The 19,640-nt window shown below is 48.4% G+C and overlaps 3 protein-coding genes and 1 pseudogene across 8 annotated transcripts in view; 1 reads left to right on the top strand and 3 right to left on the bottom strand.

Annotated features, from left to right (window-relative positions):
• Nucleotides 1-19,640, top strand: part of LOC114589664 (uncharacterized) — a 999,511-nt gene that overhangs the window by 210,308 nt on the left and 769,563 nt on the right. The window lies entirely within an intron of this gene.
• The window catches only part of LOC114589671 (uncharacterized), a 184,200-nt gene that overhangs the window by 67,876 nt on the left and 96,684 nt on the right, over nucleotides 1-19,640 (bottom strand). The gene's annotated exons all lie outside the window — the stretch shown is intronic.
• Nucleotides 1,458-19,640, bottom strand: part of LOC144327593 (uncharacterized) — a 94,983-nt pseudogene continuing 76,800 nt past the window's right edge. The window contains exons 3-6 of the transcript XR_013392729.1: nucleotides 13,187-13,694; nucleotides 12,865-12,993; nucleotides 11,613-11,739; nucleotides 1,458-10,689 (exon numbers count right to left, since the gene is read on the bottom strand). The product of XR_013392729.1 is annotated as an uncharacterized LOC144327593 (transcript). The remainder of the gene's footprint in view (nucleotides 10,690-11,612; nucleotides 11,740-12,864; nucleotides 12,994-13,186; nucleotides 13,695-19,640) is intronic.
• The window catches only part of LOC114589672 (uncharacterized), a 32,731-nt gene continuing 30,867 nt past the window's right edge, over nucleotides 17,777-19,640 (bottom strand). Inside the window, 2 exon segments of the mRNA XM_077927995.1 lie at nucleotides 17,777-18,308; nucleotides 18,310-19,082. Of these exon segments, the coding sequence (XP_077784121.1) occupies nucleotides 18,081-18,308; nucleotides 18,310-19,082 (1,001 nt within the window). The 3' untranslated portion in view covers nucleotides 17,777-18,080.

The raw sequence follows: 19,640 nt of genomic DNA, 5'->3' as shown, positions 1-19,640 counted from the left end.
TTCTGAAGTTTTCCCAGTGAGCTGGTACATAGATACATTTATCAGTGAATTCTTACATTTGGTATTGTGCAGCAGAGGCGCTTTGAGCAGATAGGAAGAAACTGTGATGAAGTGTTTTGTGGGGACAAATCACAAAAGTCACAAAAGTGATTTTACCTGCAGGTGAATCCCGGAATTAGCCAATCACATGGGGCCCACTGTGTAAATAATGTATATAAAGCAGACATTATTGAGGAACTTCCATTCCTCCTCACCACTGTGAGCTGAATAAAGAGCATGAAATCCACACTCAACTCACCGTATATTTCAATCGGAGAGCCTTCAAGGTGCCACACAGGACTGTTAACAAGCCCCCCTCCCCCCCAAAAAACCCCTGTGGTCATCTTCTAGCTTGGTTTCTTTCCCCTTCCCGTTCCCTGGATTCTCACAGAGAGAAGAAGGGGAGACAAGTGACAACAGGAGCCACCATGGGAGAGAGTTGCTGGAGGCAGGGGTGGGACCTGTTGGCCATGAATATCTGGATTGGCTAAGCAGATGAAATGGACAGAAGCATCTCAGCCAGTGGGAAAGGCAGCCATATTGACTATGGCAGGCATAGGCAAACTCGGCCCTCCAGATGTTTTGGGACTACAATTCACATCATCCCTGACCACTGGGTCTGTTAGCTACGGATGATGGGAGTTGTAGTCCCAAAACATCCGGAGGGCCGAGTTTGGGGATGCCTGCACTATGGGTTGTGGACTCTCCATCTTTGGCGGTCTTCACATACCTGTCAACTGTCCTGCTTTGAGTGGGACGTCCTGCAATTCCAGAAGCCACCCTGGCTTCTGATTGGCTCCCAGGAAGTCCTGTTTTGGATCCCGTGAAACTGTGGCCCCAGAAGACACCCATTTTGGGGGGTCCTTGCTCTTGCGTGAGTTACGTGACTCATTCAGGAGTGTGGCCCCAAAAGTCGCGGGTCCCAATTTCCCTCTGCAACAGGAAAAGCCCAGCCCCACCCAGAGCTTTCCTGGGTCAACTCACTAGGCCATCTGCACCAAAGAACTGGTTCCCTGGTTGCCCGATAATAAATGTTGGAAATGTAATGAGACTGAAGGTACATTCTTTCACCTTTGGTGGACGTGCCCAAGGATTAAGACATTCTGGGAGATGATTTATAATGAAATGAAAAAGGTATTTAAATATACCTTCCTGAAGAAACCAGAGGCCTTTCTCCTGGGCATGGTCGGCCAATTGGTGTTAAAGAAGGATAGACCTTTTTTATGTATGCAACAACAGCAGCAAGGATACTCATCGTGAAGTATTGGAAGACACAAGATTTACCCACCAGGGAAGAATGGCAGATGAAGTTGATGGACTACATGGAATTGGCGAAAATGACTGGCAGAATCCGAGACCAGGGAGAAGAGTCGGTGGAAGAAGACTGGAAAAAGTTTAAAGACTATTTACAGAAATACTGTAAAATTAATGAATGTTAGAAAAATGTTGGAATGAAGTTATATGGCTTTAGTAGAAATGTTATAAGGAATTAAGTATAAATAGATTAATAGAGTATTAAAGGGAAAAATAAGGTTAGAATGTGTTAAGACAATTATAGGATAGAAAACAGAGGAAGATGGAAAGGAATTGCTGAAACAATTAATAGAAGTGGAATACAAAAAGGGAGATGTGAGGAGGTCGTGGAAATTAGTGAAAGAAAGATATTGAAATTGGACTGTGTTTTAAATGGTTTTTGTTTTGTTTTGTTAGTTTTATGTGTTAAGTGTTTTGTAGTGTTTTTTTGTACTGTATTGTATTGTTGTATGTTTTTTCTTTTTTGGTTTTTTGTAATGTTGTGTTTTATTTGTTGGAAAATTAATAAATATTATTTTTTTAAAAAAAGAACTGGTTCCCTGAGCTCTGGCCTTGCAAACTAGGGGTGATGGGAGTTGTAGTCCAACAACATCTGGGGACCCACAGGTTGAGAAAGGCTGGTTTAGAGCAATGAGGAAGAGGCAACATGATGGAAGCCTGGAGAAAGTGGGTAGATGTATAAATAATAAATTATTATTATTATCATCATCATCATCATTAGATGGGCAAAGAAAAAGCGATTGATATGCATTGTATGTGCAATATACCATTGTGCCACCGGATGGTGCAGTGGAGTCCTGATTTTCTCTACCTGTTTTCAGTGTTTGAATACAACACCTTTAACTGAAGCGCTTCTTTGATGTATCCAGACTCTAGATCCAGCCAGTTTAGAAACCATACTTGTGTGGCCCCATGACTGACGGTGGTCATCGGAGGGTGGGGGGGTGGGCGGTAGAAAATGTTGACCCTGTGGGTGACAGCTGGGAGAAAAGTTTTCCATTTTGGGAAAGGGATCCCAAAGGATTTCCCTAGGAAGCGTTTTATTCAGTCTCACCTGCAATGATGTGGCTTGGACAGTCAGAAACCTAAGGAGAATGTGGAATTAATGGGAGTGACCGTCTCCAAATAAAACTAAACCTGTGCAAGCCGATGAATGGAAAAGTACAAATGATTCCCCCAGCTCCTGGAATTCCCTAGGCAAACCAAATTTTGGATGCTTGAATCATGGCAGCCAGAATTTCGCACAGGATTCCAGGTGTGGATTCTGACCAAGGCAGAAGAGAGCAGGACTCGGACTTCCCTTCATCTGGACATGGTGGACTTCTGTGGACGAAGCAGAGATGAGCATTTGCCTTTTTTGCGGCTGAATCACATGGTGGAACTCAGGTGAAGATTGGGGTCCACCAAGACCCCTAGACCCTTTTCACATGTCCTGCTAGTCAGTCCGGTGTCCCCTGTGCAGTAGAGTCTCTCCGCTAATCATCCCAAATTAAATATAGGGGACCCGCCTCAGGGTACACCAAATGAACAAATGTCTACGATTTCCCACAGGCTATTTTATGGGGAGTCTTGTGTGAGGGAAACTGTGATCCAAGGAGTCTCAGGCAGGAGATTATTAGACAAGGAAAGTGTTATCTTTTTTTAAAAAAAGGAGGATAGTGAAAGAAAGTTAGGTCTGGAGATGTGTTTTTTCAAGTAGACGTTAACTTATTACTTAAGCTAAATGTCACAGGATTAAACAAGGTACTACAGGCACAGCTTCTCTTAAACTCCCTCCTCTCAAAATCAGTTGTTACACTTCAGATATCCAGAATAAATACTAAAAGGCTTAACTCTGTTTCTGTTGCTTCTCTCTCATTCCCTTCCTTAGTTATGACAGGTCTTTCTGTGAAATACTTTTGACACAGCCCAGCTTCCTTCACATCTTAATACTTTAATCCATGAGCGAAGGGACACTTTCCCTCATTTCACCTCTCTTAGCAATCCCACTCCTGAGGCATTTTCCTCTGTTTGCCATACCCACGGGATCCTCCAAGTCCTTTGTACTGACTTGAGAATTTCCTTTTCCTAGAAAATCTCTCCCATTCCAACTGGAAGGAGACCCCAGAAGAAGAAGAGAGTCTTTCCACAGCTTCTCCCTCCAGATTAACTCCCATCTGAATATTCTCTCCAGACCCTCAACATGGAAAGAAGACCAAAGGGAGAATATCGTGGTTCTCAAACGATGGATAACATAGGATACTACAGGAGAAATAAAATAAAGTAATATACCCCAAGACAACAGTGGGAGAGACACCCAGTGGAGACATTTGGAATAAGAAATAAAAATTATTTAATTAGGAAAAAGAAAAGTCTAACAGAAGAAACAGGGGGCACAAAAGAAACCAGCCAAACTAAAAGGGGGATTACCTAAGGAGATGCCAATATAGCAGAGATCCTGGTGGAATTAGGAAAAGATTTACAAAAAACCCCAAAAAGATGGGCAAATTGACAACAGAAATCAAAAGACTATCCAGGAAAACTAATGGTCTAGAAAAACTAGTCCAAGTTTTGATGGAGACAGTTAAGAGAAAGAAAGAAAGAAAAGAACTGAGAGAGAAAAAGGGATCAAGATAGAATGAAAACAGAGCTAGCCACAGTAAAAGAAAGTCAGAAGGATATAATCAATAATATTGCACTTCTGGAATTAAAACAAAATGACACAACACTACGTTTGAGAGGCAATCCAGAGCATCGGAATGAACAGATCAGGGTTAAAAGGAACTGTCAGGGAACTGAGATCGGAGCCAGAGGTGGAGGCAAGGCTCCCAAGCGATGCTGGAGAGGGGCCCAGTAGGGAGAGAGGCAGCTCATCAGCTGGGGAAGGAAATCAGCGTAACACCAGGGATAAAGGGGGCAGATGGGGGAATCGGCGAGGGGGCTCCAGGACTCCTCGCCGGAGACCAGCGGGGAGAGCACGGGTCCTCTGCTACCCACACCCTCCCTGCGCAGAAGACTTCCGCGCAGGGAGAGTAGGAGGAGACTTGGCGTCAAACAGCTTTTATGCTGGAAAAGGTTTAAGAAACGCCCACTGACGGATTCTGCTAGCGACTGAAACAGCCACGAAGTGAAGGGCTGTCCAGACAGAAAAGGCTTAACCAGGCACCCTAGCCAGGAGTGGCAGCAACTTACGCACGAGCAACCACTATAAACATTACAGCAATCCATCAGTCTCTGACGTTGCTTGTGCGCAGCAACAGGCAGGCAGCATAATGAGCCAAACCGGAGAAGCTGGCGCCACGGAGGGAGCAGCTGGAGTGCAAAATCTGGTGGAGAGGAACCGAGATTTGGAACAGCATGTGGCTCTTCTGACAGCGTGGTTGGACGAAAAGCGGGCTCACGATGCACAGATCAGACCCACCCCCGTAGCAAGGAAGGTACCGGGACTGGTACACAAGTTTGGGGGGAAGCCCCAGGACTACAACGCGTTCCGAACGGAAATAGAGTACGCTTTGGAACTGCAGCATAATGATTTTGCTGACGATGGGGAGAGGGTGGCCTATATTGTTGGGCATCTACAGGATGGGGCCAGTGAATGGATCAGGCCCTTAATGGCAACGCAAAATGCCGCCTTGAAAGACGTTAGGAAATTCTTCCAGGCAATGGATACGATGTATTCCAGTGATTTGCAGCAAAGTGTGACTCGGCAAGAACTGATGGGGTGCAGGCAGGGGAACCAGTCAGTTAGAGACTACTGGTCGCACTTTGCAATGTTAATCCACCAACTCAGATGGAAACTGGACTCTGAACCCATTCAGATGTTGTTTGAGGAGGGGTTGTCCCCAACGGTGAAGGACGAGCTTTCCCTCGCGCCCCGCCCGCAGTCAATGGATCAGCTGACCAAGGCTGTGCTTGTGATTGGCGTAAGACATGAAGCGCGGGCGCAGGAGAAGCGTGAAGGGAGAGGGGAACGTTGCCATGACTACCGCATTCCTGAAATATCGAGGCAGCCTTCCCCGCCGGCTGAGCCAATGGAAATAGATGGCGCACACGCGCGCGAGCTTTCAAACTCCAGTGAAGGTCGCAAGAGGGAGGGAAAGGATTGGAAAACCACCAAGAAGTGTTTCCTCTGCCAACGGCCAGGACATTTTGCCAGGGTCTGCCCTCAAAGAAAGGCCTGGCAAGGGATGGTGGGAGCTGCTGACGGTGAGGAGGAGGGGGGAAAGGGGCAGGACCAGGGAAACGCCAACGCTTGGCTGCCAATCAGCGGGCACAGCAGCCAGGCCAACAACCAATAGAAGTGCCCCAGCCAGACACCCCCAGGGCGGCTATAGCCATTGAAGTGGTGTTAGAACTCCCGAATGGGCACCCAGTCAAGGTGAAGGGGCTGCTGGATTCAGGCAGCTCCTGCAATTTCTTCAGCAAGGACTTCGCTCCAGAGCACCAGCTCCACCTGCTGCCCCTGGATTTTCCATTGCAAGTGACTACCATTGATGGCAGGGAGCTTCTGGGAGGGGAAGTGATGCACCAGACCCCACCAATGAGAATGAGGGTTTCCAGGCACACGGAGACCATTGCCTTTAACGTAGCCACACTGGCAGGACCCCCAATAATATTAGGGATGAGCTGGCTGGCACTACATGATCCAGTAGTGGCATGGCATCAGCGGACGGTCACCTTTGAGTCAGCTTACTGCTTGGAACACTGTCTGGGGGGGGAACCCAAGGATGACCGTGACCAGGGTGGCTGGGATAGCTGTGGAGCCAAAAGGGGAGGTGCCACCGCAATATGCTGACCTGCAGGAGGTCTTCAGCGAGAAGGAGGCGGATAGACTACCCCCCCATAGGCCCTTTGACTGCCAAATCAACTTGCTCCCAGGGGCTCAGCTGCCGGTGGGTAAACTGTATGCCCTGTCGGACAGGGAGATGCAGGAGTTGTGGGAATTTATTGACAAGAACCTGAAAAGAGGTTTCATAAGAGAATCAAAGGCGGTGGGGGCAGTCCGGTGTTCTTTGTGGACAAAAAGGACACCAATCAACCCAGGCTCGTTGTGGACTACCGGGGCGTCAATCTGGTGTCAGAACCCGTGACCTTCCCAATGCCCAGGATTGACAACATTTTAACACGGGTGAGGCAGGGGAAAATTTTTACCAAGCTGGACCTCAGGGGAGCATACAATTTGATTAGGATGAGGGAGGGGGACGAATAGAAAACCACGATGTTCACCCCCCTGGGGGCCTTTGAGTACTTAGTTATGCCATTTGGATTACAGTCGGGCTCCGCCTGCTTTCAAGCTTTCATGCACCACTTGTTGGGGTCCCTGCTGTACAAGAACTGCGTAGCCTTCTTGGACGACGTCTTAATCTATTTGGACAATGAGAAGCAACATGTCAGAGACATTAGGGAAGTGCTAGAGACTGCAGAAGCACCAGTTGTGGGTCAAGCTGGAAAAATGTCAGTTTCACGCCAGAGAAGTCGAGTTTCTGGGGTACAAGTTGTCAGACAAGGGCCTAGCTATGGACCCAAGCAAGGTGCAGGCGGTGTTGGAATGGAAGGCCCCCAAAACCCGGAAGGACGTGCAGAGGTTCCTAGGGTACAGCAACTTCTACAGGAAGTTCATCAAGAACTTCGCCCACTTGACAGCGCCCATCACAGATTGTCTCAGTAGCAAAAAGAAGTTCGTCTGGACAGAAAGTGCCCAGCAATCCTTTGAAAGACTGAAGAAGGCGTTTGCTTCGGAAGAGCTGCTCCTGCACGTGGATCTGCAGAAACCAATGAGACTGGAGACCGACGCGTCAGACCGAGCCATCGGAGCGGTACTGTTGCAGCCAGGGGCCCAGCAGCGCTGGAGGCCGTGCGCCTTTTTCTCGAGGAAGCTGAGCAAGTCGGAGCAAAACTACACGGTGTATGACCGCGAATTGCTGGCAATTTATGCAGCATTTCGACGATGGAGACATCTGCTAATAGGGGCGCAGCACAAGATCCAGGTGTGTACAGATCACAAGAACTTGGAATACTGGAGGACTGCGCGAGTACTCAACCAGAGACAGATTCAATGGGCACAGGAGTTCTCCAAGTTTTCCTTCGAGATCCGGTACGTACCGGGAGAGGAAAACATAAGAGCAGATGCTCTCTCCCAGAAGCCGGAGTACATGGAAGGAGAGGGACCGCCAGAAGTCAGACACGTGTTCCCCGAGAACCGATGGGTGTGTGGGGGAGTGTTGGTTGGAAAACGAGAACTGGCCGGGCTTACGAGAAATGACGAATTCGCTCAAACTAAGATCAGGGAAATCCGGGACGGAAGGGAAAACCATGGAGGGTTTGAGGAAAAGGAAGGGCTACTGTACTACAAGGGGGGCTGTACGTACGGGGGGGCCTTGAGGGGAAGGGTACTCAAACAACTCCACGACAACCCAACAGCGGGGCACTTTGGTCAACACAAAACCATGTTGCTTGTCACCAGGCAGTTCTTGTGGCCAAAGGTGAGGGAAGATGTACGGGAATATGTACGGGGGTGCGACCGCTGCCAGAGGGCAAAGGGGGAGAGGGCTGCCCCCGCAGGGTTACTGGAACCCTTACCCACGCCGGGAAGACCCTGGGAGGTGGTATCCATCGATTTTATGACAGATTTGCCCAAGTCAAGGGGGAAGACAGCAGTCATGGTAGTGGTCGATCTACTAACAAAAATGTGCCACTTCATAGCTTGCTCACATGCGGTGATGGCAGAGGAAACAGCCTGGTTGTTTGTAGATCACATCTTCAGGCTGCATGGGGCTCCCTCGAGGGTCATCTCAGACCGCGGGAAACAAATTACTTCCCGGTTCTGGAGGAAGCTCATGAGCTTGCTGCAGGTCGAAGTGGGCTTCTCGACGGCGAGACACCCGGAAACCAACGGGCAAGCAGAAAGAGCGAACAGTATACTCCAGCAATACCTACGCTGCTACGTCAGCGAGAGACAGAACGATTGGGTAGAGAAACTAGCGCTGGCTGAATTTGCGTACAATAACGCTGAACATGTGTCCACGGGAATAAGCCCGTTCATGGCCAATTATGGGTGTCACCCCAGGGCCTTCCCGGGGAGTGGGGAGGAAGGGTGGAGCGTACCTGCGGCAGAGCAGTTTGTGGAAGAAATGGAGGCATTGCACCAGCAACTTAAGATGAACTTGGAACGGGCCAAGGAAATTTACAAGAGGCAGGCAGACAAGCACCGTAGGGAAGGGGAGACCATACGGGTGGGAGACCGGGTGTGGTTGTCAACCCAAGGGTTACCCTTTAAGGGAGGGTGCAAGAAGTTGCAGCCAAGGCGGCTTGGACCTTTTGAGGTGACACAGCAGGTGAACCCTGTGGCATTCAAGCTCAAGTTGCCTGACAGCATAAAGATACACCTGGTGTTCCATAGGTCCCTACTCTCACCGTACAGGGAGGGGCGGGAATTCCCGGGGTGAGAGGGAGAAGTCACCACACACCCGCAGATAGAGGAGAGGGAACACCGCAACCAGGCCACGGAAATACTCGATTCAAGGTGGCAAGGGCTCCAGGTGGAGTAGCTTGGGAGGGAGAACCCGGGTCGGAAAACACGTGGGTTCCCGCGGAGGCAATCAATGACAGGTATCTTGTGGAGGAGTTCCACAGCCTGTTCCCGGACAAACCTAAACCACTAGCGAGATTCCGGGAGGAGCAATTTGGAACCAAAGACGATGAAGAGGATTTTGTGGGTTTTTCTGCCTCCGAAGAGGAGGGAGGAGAGGCTTCGGAGGAAGAAGAATCAGACTGGGAGGCCCACCCCGCGGGAAGAGATTGGAGCGGGTGGGAAGTGGGTTTTGAATCCTCAGAGGATGGCGACAGCTCCTTCCGGGGATTCCCCACATCGTCGGCCGAGGAAAGGGACGAAGTTGGATCAAAAGGTCGGGCCAGGGGTGGAGGGGGTCCTGGGGGGGGGAGGTGGATGTCAGGTAACTAACATCAGAGCCAGAGGTGGAGGCAAGGCTCCCAAGTGATGCTGGAGAGGGGCCCAGCAGGGAGAGAGGCAGGGAGAGTAGGAGGAGACTTGGCGTCAAACAGCTTTTATGCTGGAAAAGGTTTAAGAAACGCCCACTGACGGATTCTACTAGCGACTGAAACAGCCACGAAGTGAAGGGCTGTCCAGACAGAAAAGGCTTAACCAGTCACCCTAGCCAGGAGTGGCGGCAACTTACGCACGAGCAACCCCTATAAACATTACAGGAACCATGGAAAGAGAGGATGGGAAGTCAAGGAGTGCTTTCTGATGTTTTCTTAATTACTTAAATTCTGGGGAAGGAAAGATTTTTCTTTGTTGTATCGTTTTTAGCTCGTTTTTTCCTACTCCACAGGGTAGGACACAAACCAATGGTTTCAAGATTTCTTTTTTTAAAAAAAAACAAAAAACCAAGACTGACTAAACATGCGGAAGAACTTTTTAACAGCAAGAGCTGTTAGTGTATAGGACTCCCTTGGGAGTGCTGGAATTTCCATCCTTTGAGGTTTTCAAGTGAAGTTGGATGGTCATCTGTCATGGATGCTTTACTTGCTATGCCGGCATCACATGGCATGGGATAGATTGCACCAGGGTTCACTTCCAACTCCACAATTCTACAATTTCATGATTCTCCCCTGTATGAATTCTTTGATGGGAAGTGAAAGAGGAGTTATGAGTGAAGCTCTTTCCACATTCCATGCACTGATAGGGTTTCTACCCTGTATGAATTATTTGATGGGAAGTGAGATTACAGCTCTTACTAAAGCTCTTTCCACATTCAAAGCATTTATATTGTTTCTCCCTTGTATGAATTCTTTGATGGGTATTCAGATGACCTCTCTGGATGAAACTCTTTCCACATTCCACGCACTTATAGGGTTTCTCTCCTGTATGTATTCTTTGATGGGAAGTGAGCTTACAGCTCTTACTAAAGCTCTTTCCACATTCAAAGCAATTATATGGTTTCTCCCCTGTATGAATTCTTCGATGAATAGCGAGACAGGAGCTCGTACTGAGGCTCTTTCCACATTCCATACACTGATAGGGCTTCTCCCCTGTATGAATTCTCTGATGCCTTGTGAGATCGGAGTTCTTCCTGAAGCTCTTTCCACATTCCATGCACTGATATGGTTTCTCCCCTGTATGAATTCTTTGATGGGAAGTGAGATGGGAGCTCTTACTGAAGCTCTTTCCACATTCAATGCACCGATAGAGTTTCTTTCCAATGAGATTTCGTTGATGGGAACTGGAATGGGAGCTCTGACTGCAGCTCTTTCCACATTCCAAATTTTTATGTGCCTTCTCCACTCTGCAGATTGTCTTGTGGTCACCTTTGATCTTGCTTTCCAATTCATCACAATCTTCAATGGAGAGAAAAAGGAATTAGAGCCTCAGGAACAAATGGAGCCCCCAGTTAGGGAATAATGCTTATTAAATTTGTTGTGGAGAAGGCAGTTGGCTGTGTGTTCATTACCTTTGTTATCTGTAATAACCCAATGAATTTATTATTGGATTCTAATCAATGGTTGAATGTTGCTTTGTTTAAAGTAAGCTACCCATTTTCATTTTTTTGTACTTTTTACATTAGATTATATTGTTGTTATTATTACAGTTTCATGTTTATACTGTAGCACCTCAGGTTACGTAACCCTCTGGTTACGTAAACTTCAGCTTATGAAAGCGGCAAATCCATGCGCATGTGCAGAACAGTGATCCTCGGGTTGCGAAAATCTGGCCGGACCTCCGGAACGGATCCTATTTGCAACCAGAGGTACCACTGTATATGTGTTGGAAGCTTCCCAGATTGGCTGGAGCAACCCAACCAGATGGTCAGGGTATAAATAAAAATTATTATTATTGCTATTATTATTATCACTGCTAGCACTATCTGAGATTCAATCAGCCTTTCTCTTCTCTGGGGCAGATGTTGTTTGGCCCAGTCATGGCATCCCCTCCATCTCCAATGCCATTTTTCTCTTTGGTCAACCCAAGACTGGCAGCAGCAAAAACAAAAGCAGAAATCCTGACAGAAGCTACTTATCTTTTCTAACAACTCTGAAGCTGACATTTAAGATGCCTGGGCAGTTCAGACCAGCCCAACTGTGGTTGAAGGAGGCAGAACTGGAGGAAGATTGTTCACAGAAAAAACTGTAATTTACTATTTCATGTGGGGGTGTTAGGTTCCAGGTGTTGTAGGGGGCGCTGTGAAAATATATGAGGTTTGTCACATAGAGGTATTTCTTAAATTTCCTGGTAGATAGGATGATCCCACACGGAGGCTTACCAAGAGAGGCCACGATCCCCCAATTCTCTTCCATGACGTCCTTATGCAGAGCTCTCTGGTCAGGATCCAGCAACTCCCACTCCTCGTCCGTGAAACGAACAGCGACATCTTCAAAGCACACTAGACCCTAAAAGAAAAAGAGAAATTTCCTCCTCTGAGACAGCAGAAATATGATCTGCTACACAATGCTCTGTTATTTCCTTCCTGTTAATTGCTGTGTTATTTCAATAGGATTGCTTTGCTGCACATTTTAATTATTGGTACCTATTTTAACTCTTTAATTGAATTCTTTTATTCTGCATTTTAACTGGGGGTATTTTGCAGCGGATGGGGCTGGCTAGGTGAATCCTGGCCACTATTTCTTATCGTCTGTCCACTGCTTAGAAGCCTATTTTAGCATTCATTGATGAATATAGAAATACAAGAAGCCTAGTTTGGATGGCCATCTGTCTTGGATTATCTAGCTGAGATTCCTGCAATGCAGGGGGTTGGACTTGATAACCCCTGGGGTCCCTTTCAACTCTAGGATTCCATGAAAATTGCAACTACAGATGAATCCTACTGGCGATATTCAGAAGGCTGGTGTCACAGAGTTATACGGGTAGGAAATCCCACACTTCACAGCTGGAATTTACTCTTTATCAGCAACAACACGATATTCACAGACTTGGCTGAGTTTCAGGCCTCATGAGAACAATAACTCATTCCCTAAGCGTCTTCCTCAACTAAATCAGTTGCCGAGAGTGAAGGCCCCAGCTGCTCACAGCTTTCCAAGTCCCCTCCTCTCTGGGGTTCTGGCAAGCGAATGAACAGTGCACCAGAGTGCAGCCTGACTTTGCTCCTCCATTGTAAGCCATCTGCTGGCTCTGAGAGACAAGCAGGGAGGGTGGCTTCTGGCAGAAGGAAAGGGAGCCCCCGGTGGCTCCTCTTTCTCCTGACTCACCTCTGCCTCTCGACCTTCCTCCTCTCACTCGCCTCCTCCCTCTTCTGCCTCTGATTCTGCACTGCATTCTTCCACAGAGTCTCCCAGCTCACTAAGCCCTGTTACCCCTTCAGCTTCTGACACCTCCTCTTCCCAGGCTTCTCCCTCTTCCGCCTCTGACCGCTCATCCTTCCTCCACTCCTTCGGCTCTGAGCCGTCTTCCCTTCCTGCTTCCCCGGCTGCTTCCTCCCACCACTCCTCTGTGCCCAACCAGTCCATGATATTGCTCCACCCCTCGGCCTCTGTCCCCACAAGGCAGCTTCCCCTGACCTGATCTGGTGCCACAACCGCTGCTTCCCTTCTGCCCCCATGAAAAGATAAATATGGAGGTCTTGTTGGCTTCATTCTTTCATCTGCCTCACAGGACTCCAGGTCCATTTCTCCAAAATGATCCCTTTTCTGAAAGAACAACAAGGAGTCAAAACAGTAAATGAATGATGAGAAATATTAAAAAGAGAACGACAAAGACAGAAACTTTAAGGGTGTTAGATCTCATTCCCAGAAAAAGGATGGGCCACAAGCAGACCATTATGGGATGGTCTCCGTCCTGTTTGCAGCCCCTTGGGAGTATCCAGAGGAAGGTCTCTCTCACCTGCTTTCTCTCTGCCTGCTTTCTCTCCTCTGCCTGACTCAGGAGGAAACCTTCGGCCAGGGCCACCGCCTGGGAACTGGTCTCCGCTCCACAGTCCCTCACCCAGCTCTCCATCTCTGGTGGAAGGACAGCCAGGAACTGCTCCAAGATCACCAGGTCCAGCATCTCAGCTTTCGTGTGCCTTTCGGGCTTCAGCCACTGATGGCAAAGGTGGTAGAGTCGGCTGCAAACCTCTCGGGGGCCTTTGGCCCCCTGGCAGCAGAACTGCCTCAACTGCTGGCTCTGCACCTCTGAGCGCAGGGTGTCCTCCTCACCCAGGATCTTCTGCACAGAGTTTTCCCAGAATCCCCCACTGCTCCCAGTTTGGATTGCATGGCCTCTTCCTGCTCTAGGGCCAGCTGAATCTTGTTCATCCATCTGTGCTCTCAGGAAGCCTCTGAGAGATCGGAAGGAACCCTTTGGTCTTCTGCCAAGTTCTGTCTGTCTGAATGAGAAGCTCTAGCAAATCCTACAAAGCAAATACATTGTTCTGTTACAAAAGCTGTACAAAATCAGGAGTAGAAAAAGGTTCCCTGAGGAAACATGGATGAGTCTTGCTGGGAACCAGGGTAGGAGTGCACCACAGCCCAGACTCTGAGCTATCTTTCTAAAAAGGAGGAGGAGGTGGAGGAGGAGATGATGTAGGCCTCTAGAAGGGAGATTGTGGAAATGTGGAGGCAAACGAAGAGATTAATGCGAGGGGACTCAGCCTGGTTGCTCCTTCCTTCCAGTCAATGCATGAAGTCAGAACTGATTGACAAGGGAGTCATTGGTGCCTCGTGAAAAATGACTAGGTGTGTTGAGTCCGAATCTCCTTTCTTGTAGCTTGAAGCCATTGGTTGGAATCCTACCCCCAGGTGAGATGGCTCTCCAATCTCCTCTCTGTCTCCTCTTCTCCAACTCAACATACCCAGCTCCTCATAAAGCTTGGCTTGATCTGCTTGGCTGGCCTCCTCTGCCAATAAGGGGGCGGTAGAAGCAGAAAGAAAGAAGGGAAACAAAGGAAGAGGTTTGGGAGCAACCATTCACACATGTTTCCTCTGTTGTGCAATGACGCTGACCCGTGTCACACACAGCAGAAGTCCTACTGATAGCCTTATTTACAGAAGCTAGATTTCCCAGGGGGCTCTGAATAATTTTTTTCTGGAAGGGCGGCGGGAACCTCCCCTCCCCCCCACAAAAGATCTAAAGGAAGGAGACAGTTCCTGCCACCTCGCCCCTCCCTGGCAGGACCCCCTGCTCCCAGGGGCTTTCCCCCCCCATGAGCCACCCTCCCCTGCTGCATCCCTGGGACCCCCACCTTCTCCCCACTGCACCCTTGGGGGGGGGAGGAAGAGACTCACCAGATCCCCGTGGAAGAGAACAAGGCAGCCTTTGCAATAGCAGAAAGCAACCCCGCCCCCCCCTTGCAGGAAGTGGAGGGAGGGGCTTTTCCTCTGGAGGACCTGGCCCGCTTTACTTCCTGTCCTCTCTAGGAATGCAGTTCCGTTTCCCTTAACCCTTGTGTGGCGATCACACAGTGCCCCGGACGTTTCATGGTCTATTGACCCTGTGCCACCACTGTGGTTGCTCTTCTCGCTGCCACCACCCCGCTTCTCACGGGGACACACAGAGTCCAGACAGTTGTTAACATAAACAAATAATCAAGTTTATTTTTAAGTGCAGGAATAAGCGTATGGTTTCGGGTTTTTTTTCTCTTGTCAGTTTCTTATATATTAGTTCCTAACAACTTCAAACTGAAGTATTCCCAATTATCTCTCTAACTCCCTAACAATTCCTCTCACTCTCTCACAATACAACTCAACCAACCCTCTTCCTTCTCCCAACTGACAAACTCGCAACTCCCAAACCTCAACTGACTTTTCAAACCTCCCACTCTATCTTTTAATCCCCCCTTGCATTCTCACTGGCCAATCACATCACACCCATTTTAACCCTTTCCTTGCCCCATCCAAGGAGCAAACGCTACACCTTGCAAAGCCGAGTCCATCCTGCTCAGTCCTCTCTGCCTTTTCTCTCCTGCATGGCACAATCCCAGAGATGCTCATTTTGAGGGGACGCTCTTGGTTGGTCTGCGATCTGCTCCCTCACTTGGCTAGAAACTGGAGGAAGAGGCTGCAGGGAAAAGGGGTTTGAAGGAAGCAAGGAACCTCATCCTAGAATGGGAGGGATAGAGGGGAGCCCTAAGGGTCATCTATTCCAGCCCCCCTGCAAGGCAGGAATCTCAGCCAAAGCATCCAACCTCTGCTGAAAAACCTCCAAGGAAGGAGAGTCCGCCATCTCCCAAGGGATTCTGCTGCTCTTCCTGTCAGAATGTTCTTCCTGCTGTTTAGGCAGCAGAAACTGCTTTCTGGTCCTCTGGGTCCCTTCTTCTGTGTGCTCCCCTCTAGGGCAGGAGAAAAAAAGCTGGCTCCCTCTTCCATGGGTCAGCCACCTGCCACAAGACGAAGCAAGATGGAATCCCTGATCAAAAGAGAATCCAAACTTTTATTAGCTGCTTATCCCACAGGCAGAGGGGCTGAGGGGCTGCTGAGTAGCTGAGCTCACATGTCTATATGAATTTCTGAAGTTTCCCCAGTGAGCCAGTACATAGATACATTTATCAGTGAATTCTTACTTTTGGTATCATGCAGCAGAGGCCCTTTGACCAGATAGGAAGAAACTGTGATGAAGTGTTTTGTGAGGACAAGTCACAAAAGTCACAAAAGTGATCATGCTGATTTTGGTAATGGGCTGCATGTGCATGATATCTACTGCAGTGGCAACCCCCCCCCCCAAAAAACCCCACCCTATACATAAATTCCTGCAACATTTTGCCTTCCAGTGTCCGGCTATACCTCTTGGCTCGTCCTCCAAACTTTGCTGGGGGGCTGTGTTCCCCCTCCCAAAGCAGGGACACACTCTTAGCACCTGAATGCTGTACCACCTCATTGCTGCTGCCGGGGGTGAGAGGGTTTCTATAGTGGCGGTGATGCCCTTTTGGAATATTTGGCCAATTAAATGAGGCGGGGAATCCCTCAAGGGACGGAGCAACAGCTGATTTGCTACCTGTGCTATGACAGCCTCCTCTCAGCTGAGCAGGTGCCCTGGGGGGACCTCAGAGGGGCTGACAAATCCCACAAAGGAAGTGGCTCCGAGGTAGGACTGGAGTCAGAATCGGAGAGCCTTCAAGGAAGGAGAGCCCACCACCTTTGCACTGTCAAGCAGCTCTTACTATCAGGACGTTCTTCTTGATGTTTAGTTGCAATCACTTTTCTTATAACTTGAAGCCACTGGTTCGTGTCCTACTCTCCAGAGCAGGAAGAAGAAGGAGGAGGAGGAGGAGTTTGGATTTGACATCCCGCTTTATCACTACCCTAAGGAGTCTCAAAGCTGCTAACATTCTCCTTTCCCTTCCTCCCCCACAACAAACACTGTGAGGTGAGTGGGGCTGAGAGACTTCAGAGAAGTGTGACTAGCCCAAGGTCACCCAGCAGCTGCATGTGGAGGAGCGGGGAAGCGAACCTGGTTCACCAGATTACGAGTCTACCGCTCTTAACCACTACACCACACTGGAGAAAACAAGCTTGCTCCATCTTCCATGGGGCAGCTCTAGAGAGATTTGAAGATGACTCTCAGATCCTGTCTCAGTCTCCTCCTTCCCAGGCTAAGCACCCCCAGCTTCTCCATACCCTTCTTCAACTGGGGTGCCCAGAATGGGAACCAGGACTCTAGGTGGGGTTTGACCAGGACAGAATAGATCAGTACTATGACTTCCCTTGGACACTGCACTTCTGTTAATGCAGGCCAGAATTGGACTCATGAAGACTGTCTGCCAGTTGTTCAGTCTCCTTTGTGTAAGCAGAGAAGCTATGAAAAACAGGAAAAGCCCAGCCCCACCCAGAACTTTCCTGGGTCAACTCAGTAGGCCATCTGCACCAAGGAACTGGTAGAGTTTATATTGTTTTTCTTTGGGTTCTGCACTTGCCGTAAGTGCACTTCTCATCTGTTTCTTATCCAAACAGAGTGACTGGATCAAAGGTATGAGCTCCGCAGTCCATGCCAGGATTAATTAGGAAACGGGTGGGAAATAAAGGGGACGCTATTACTTTGCGGTGCTGTAGGGCGTACAGATCCGGTTGCCTCCCCTCGAAAACGAGGTTGCAAAGTTGGAAAAGGTACAGAAAGGGGTGAAGAAAATTATCCGAGAGACACGGCAATGACTTCCCATATTTGGAAAGGTTGCAGGAGGTTTTGGGACTTCTTAGTTTAGGCAGCGGTTCTCAACCTGTGGGTCCCTAGATGTTGTTGGACTAAAACTCCCATCATCCCTGAGCTCTGGCCTTGCTAGCTAGGGGTGATGGGAGTTGTAGTCCAACAACATCTGAGGACCCACAGGTGGAGAAAGGCTGGTTTAGAGCAATGAGGAAGAGGCAACATGATGGAAGTTTGTGAAATTGTGCCTGGCCTGGAGAAAGTGGCCAGAGAAGTCCCAGGCTTCCAATGAAGCTGAGTGATGGAAGATTCAGGACTGGGGGGCGGGGAGAGAAAGCCCTTCTTTGCGCACATAGCTATTTTTAATAGTTTAATAATAGTTTTAATATTTAATGCTGTATTGTTTTAACACTCAATTGGGAGCCGCCAAACATAGGGAAGGACACCAACCAATGCCTTCAAGTTTTTTTTAAAAAAAACAAGACTGACTAAAGATGCGGAAGAACTTTTTGACAGCAAGAGCTGTTAGTGGATAGGATCCCTTGGGAGTGCGGGAATTTCCATCCTTTGAGGTTTTCAAGTGAAGTTGGATGGTCATCTGTCATGGATGCTTTACTTGCTATGCCTGCATCACATGGGGTGGAATAGATTGCACCAGGGTTCACTTCCAGCTCCACAATTCTACAATTTCGTGATTCTCCCCTGTATGAGTTCTTTGATGGGAAGTGAGTTTGGAGATATGAGTGAAGCTCTTTCCACATTCCATGCTCTGATAGCTTTTCTCCCCTGTGTGAATTCTTTGATGGGAAGTGAGATTACAGCTCTTACTAAAGCTCTTTCCACATTCAAAACATTTATATTGTTTCTCCCCTGTGTGAATTCTCCCCTGTGTGATGGGTATTCAGATGAGCTCTCTGGATGAAACTCTTTCCACATTCCACACACTGATAGGGTTTCTCCAATTTATGAATTCTTTAATGGGAAGTGAGAGAGGAGTTATGAGTGAAGCTCTTTTCACATTCCACGCACTGATAGGGTTTCTCCCCTGTATGAATTCTTTGATGCTTAGTGAGATTGGAGCTCCTCCTGAAGCTCTTTCCACATTCCACGCACTGATAGGGTTTCTCCCCTGTATGAATTCTTTGATGCTTAGTGAGAGAGGAGCTCCTCCTGAAGCTCTTTCCACATTCCACGCACTGATAGGGTTTCTCCCCTGTATGAATTCTCTGATGCCTAGTGAGAGAGGAGCTATCAGTGAAGCTCTTTCCACATTCCACGCACTGATAGGGTTTCTCCCCTGTATGAATTCTTTGATGGGAAGTGAGAGAGGAGCTATCAGTGAAGCTCTTTCCACATTCCATGCACTGATAGGGTTTCTCCCCTGTATGAATTCTTTGATGGGAAGTGAGATGGGAGCTATTAGTGAAGTTCTTTCCACATTCCACACACTGATAGGGTTTCTCCCCTGTATGAATTCTTTGATGGGTATTGAGATGGTCGCTCCTACTGAAGCTCTTTCCACATTCCACGGACTGATAGGGTTTCTCTCCTGTATGAATTCTTTGATGTTTAGTGAGATTGAAACTCCTACTGAAGCTCTTTCCACATTCCACACACTGATAGGGTTTCTCCCCTGTATGAATTCTTTGATGGGAAGTGAGAGAGGACCTTGTACTGAACATCTTTCCACATGCAATGTGCTGATAGGGTTTCTTTCCAATGAGATTTCGTTTATGGGAAGTGGAATGGGAGCTCTGACTGCAGCTCTTTCCACACTCCAAATTTTTACGCGCCTTCTCCACTCTGCAGATTGTGTTGTGGTCTCCTTTATTCTTGCTTTCTCAAAGCTTTGTTCTCAGTGCAATATGAGACCTTCCTGTTGCGTTTGTAAAGGAAGTTTGAGTCACTTGCTAGGAGGAGATTGAACTGATCGGACATGTTTTCTGTACAACTGAACAGTCAGAAATAAAAGGATGTAAATAGCTTTCTGACTATCTCCTTTCTCTTGCTGGTATGCAAGGATGGAGGGGGTGTGCATTTTCCACGCTGGGAAATGTCGCCTATCAAGATTTCCCTGGACTGTGGGGATACCAGCCAGAGGAGATCACCGGTAAGAAGCTCCGGGAGCTGGGAGAGAGGCCAGCTTCTCCCGAGGGGGCTAGTTTGCCAACCCTGGCAACATTCAGAAGGCTGGTATGACAGAGCTATACGGGCAGGAAAT

This window comes from Podarcis muralis, chromosome 4, assembly GCF_964188315.1.
Source record: "Podarcis muralis chromosome 4, rPodMur119.hap1.1, whole genome shotgun sequence".
Classification (NCBI taxonomy): Eukaryota; Metazoa; Chordata; class Lepidosauria; order Squamata; family Lacertidae; genus Podarcis; species Podarcis muralis.
Note: the sequence above shows the minus strand (reverse complement) of the source record. Positions and strands in the feature narration are given on the sequence as shown.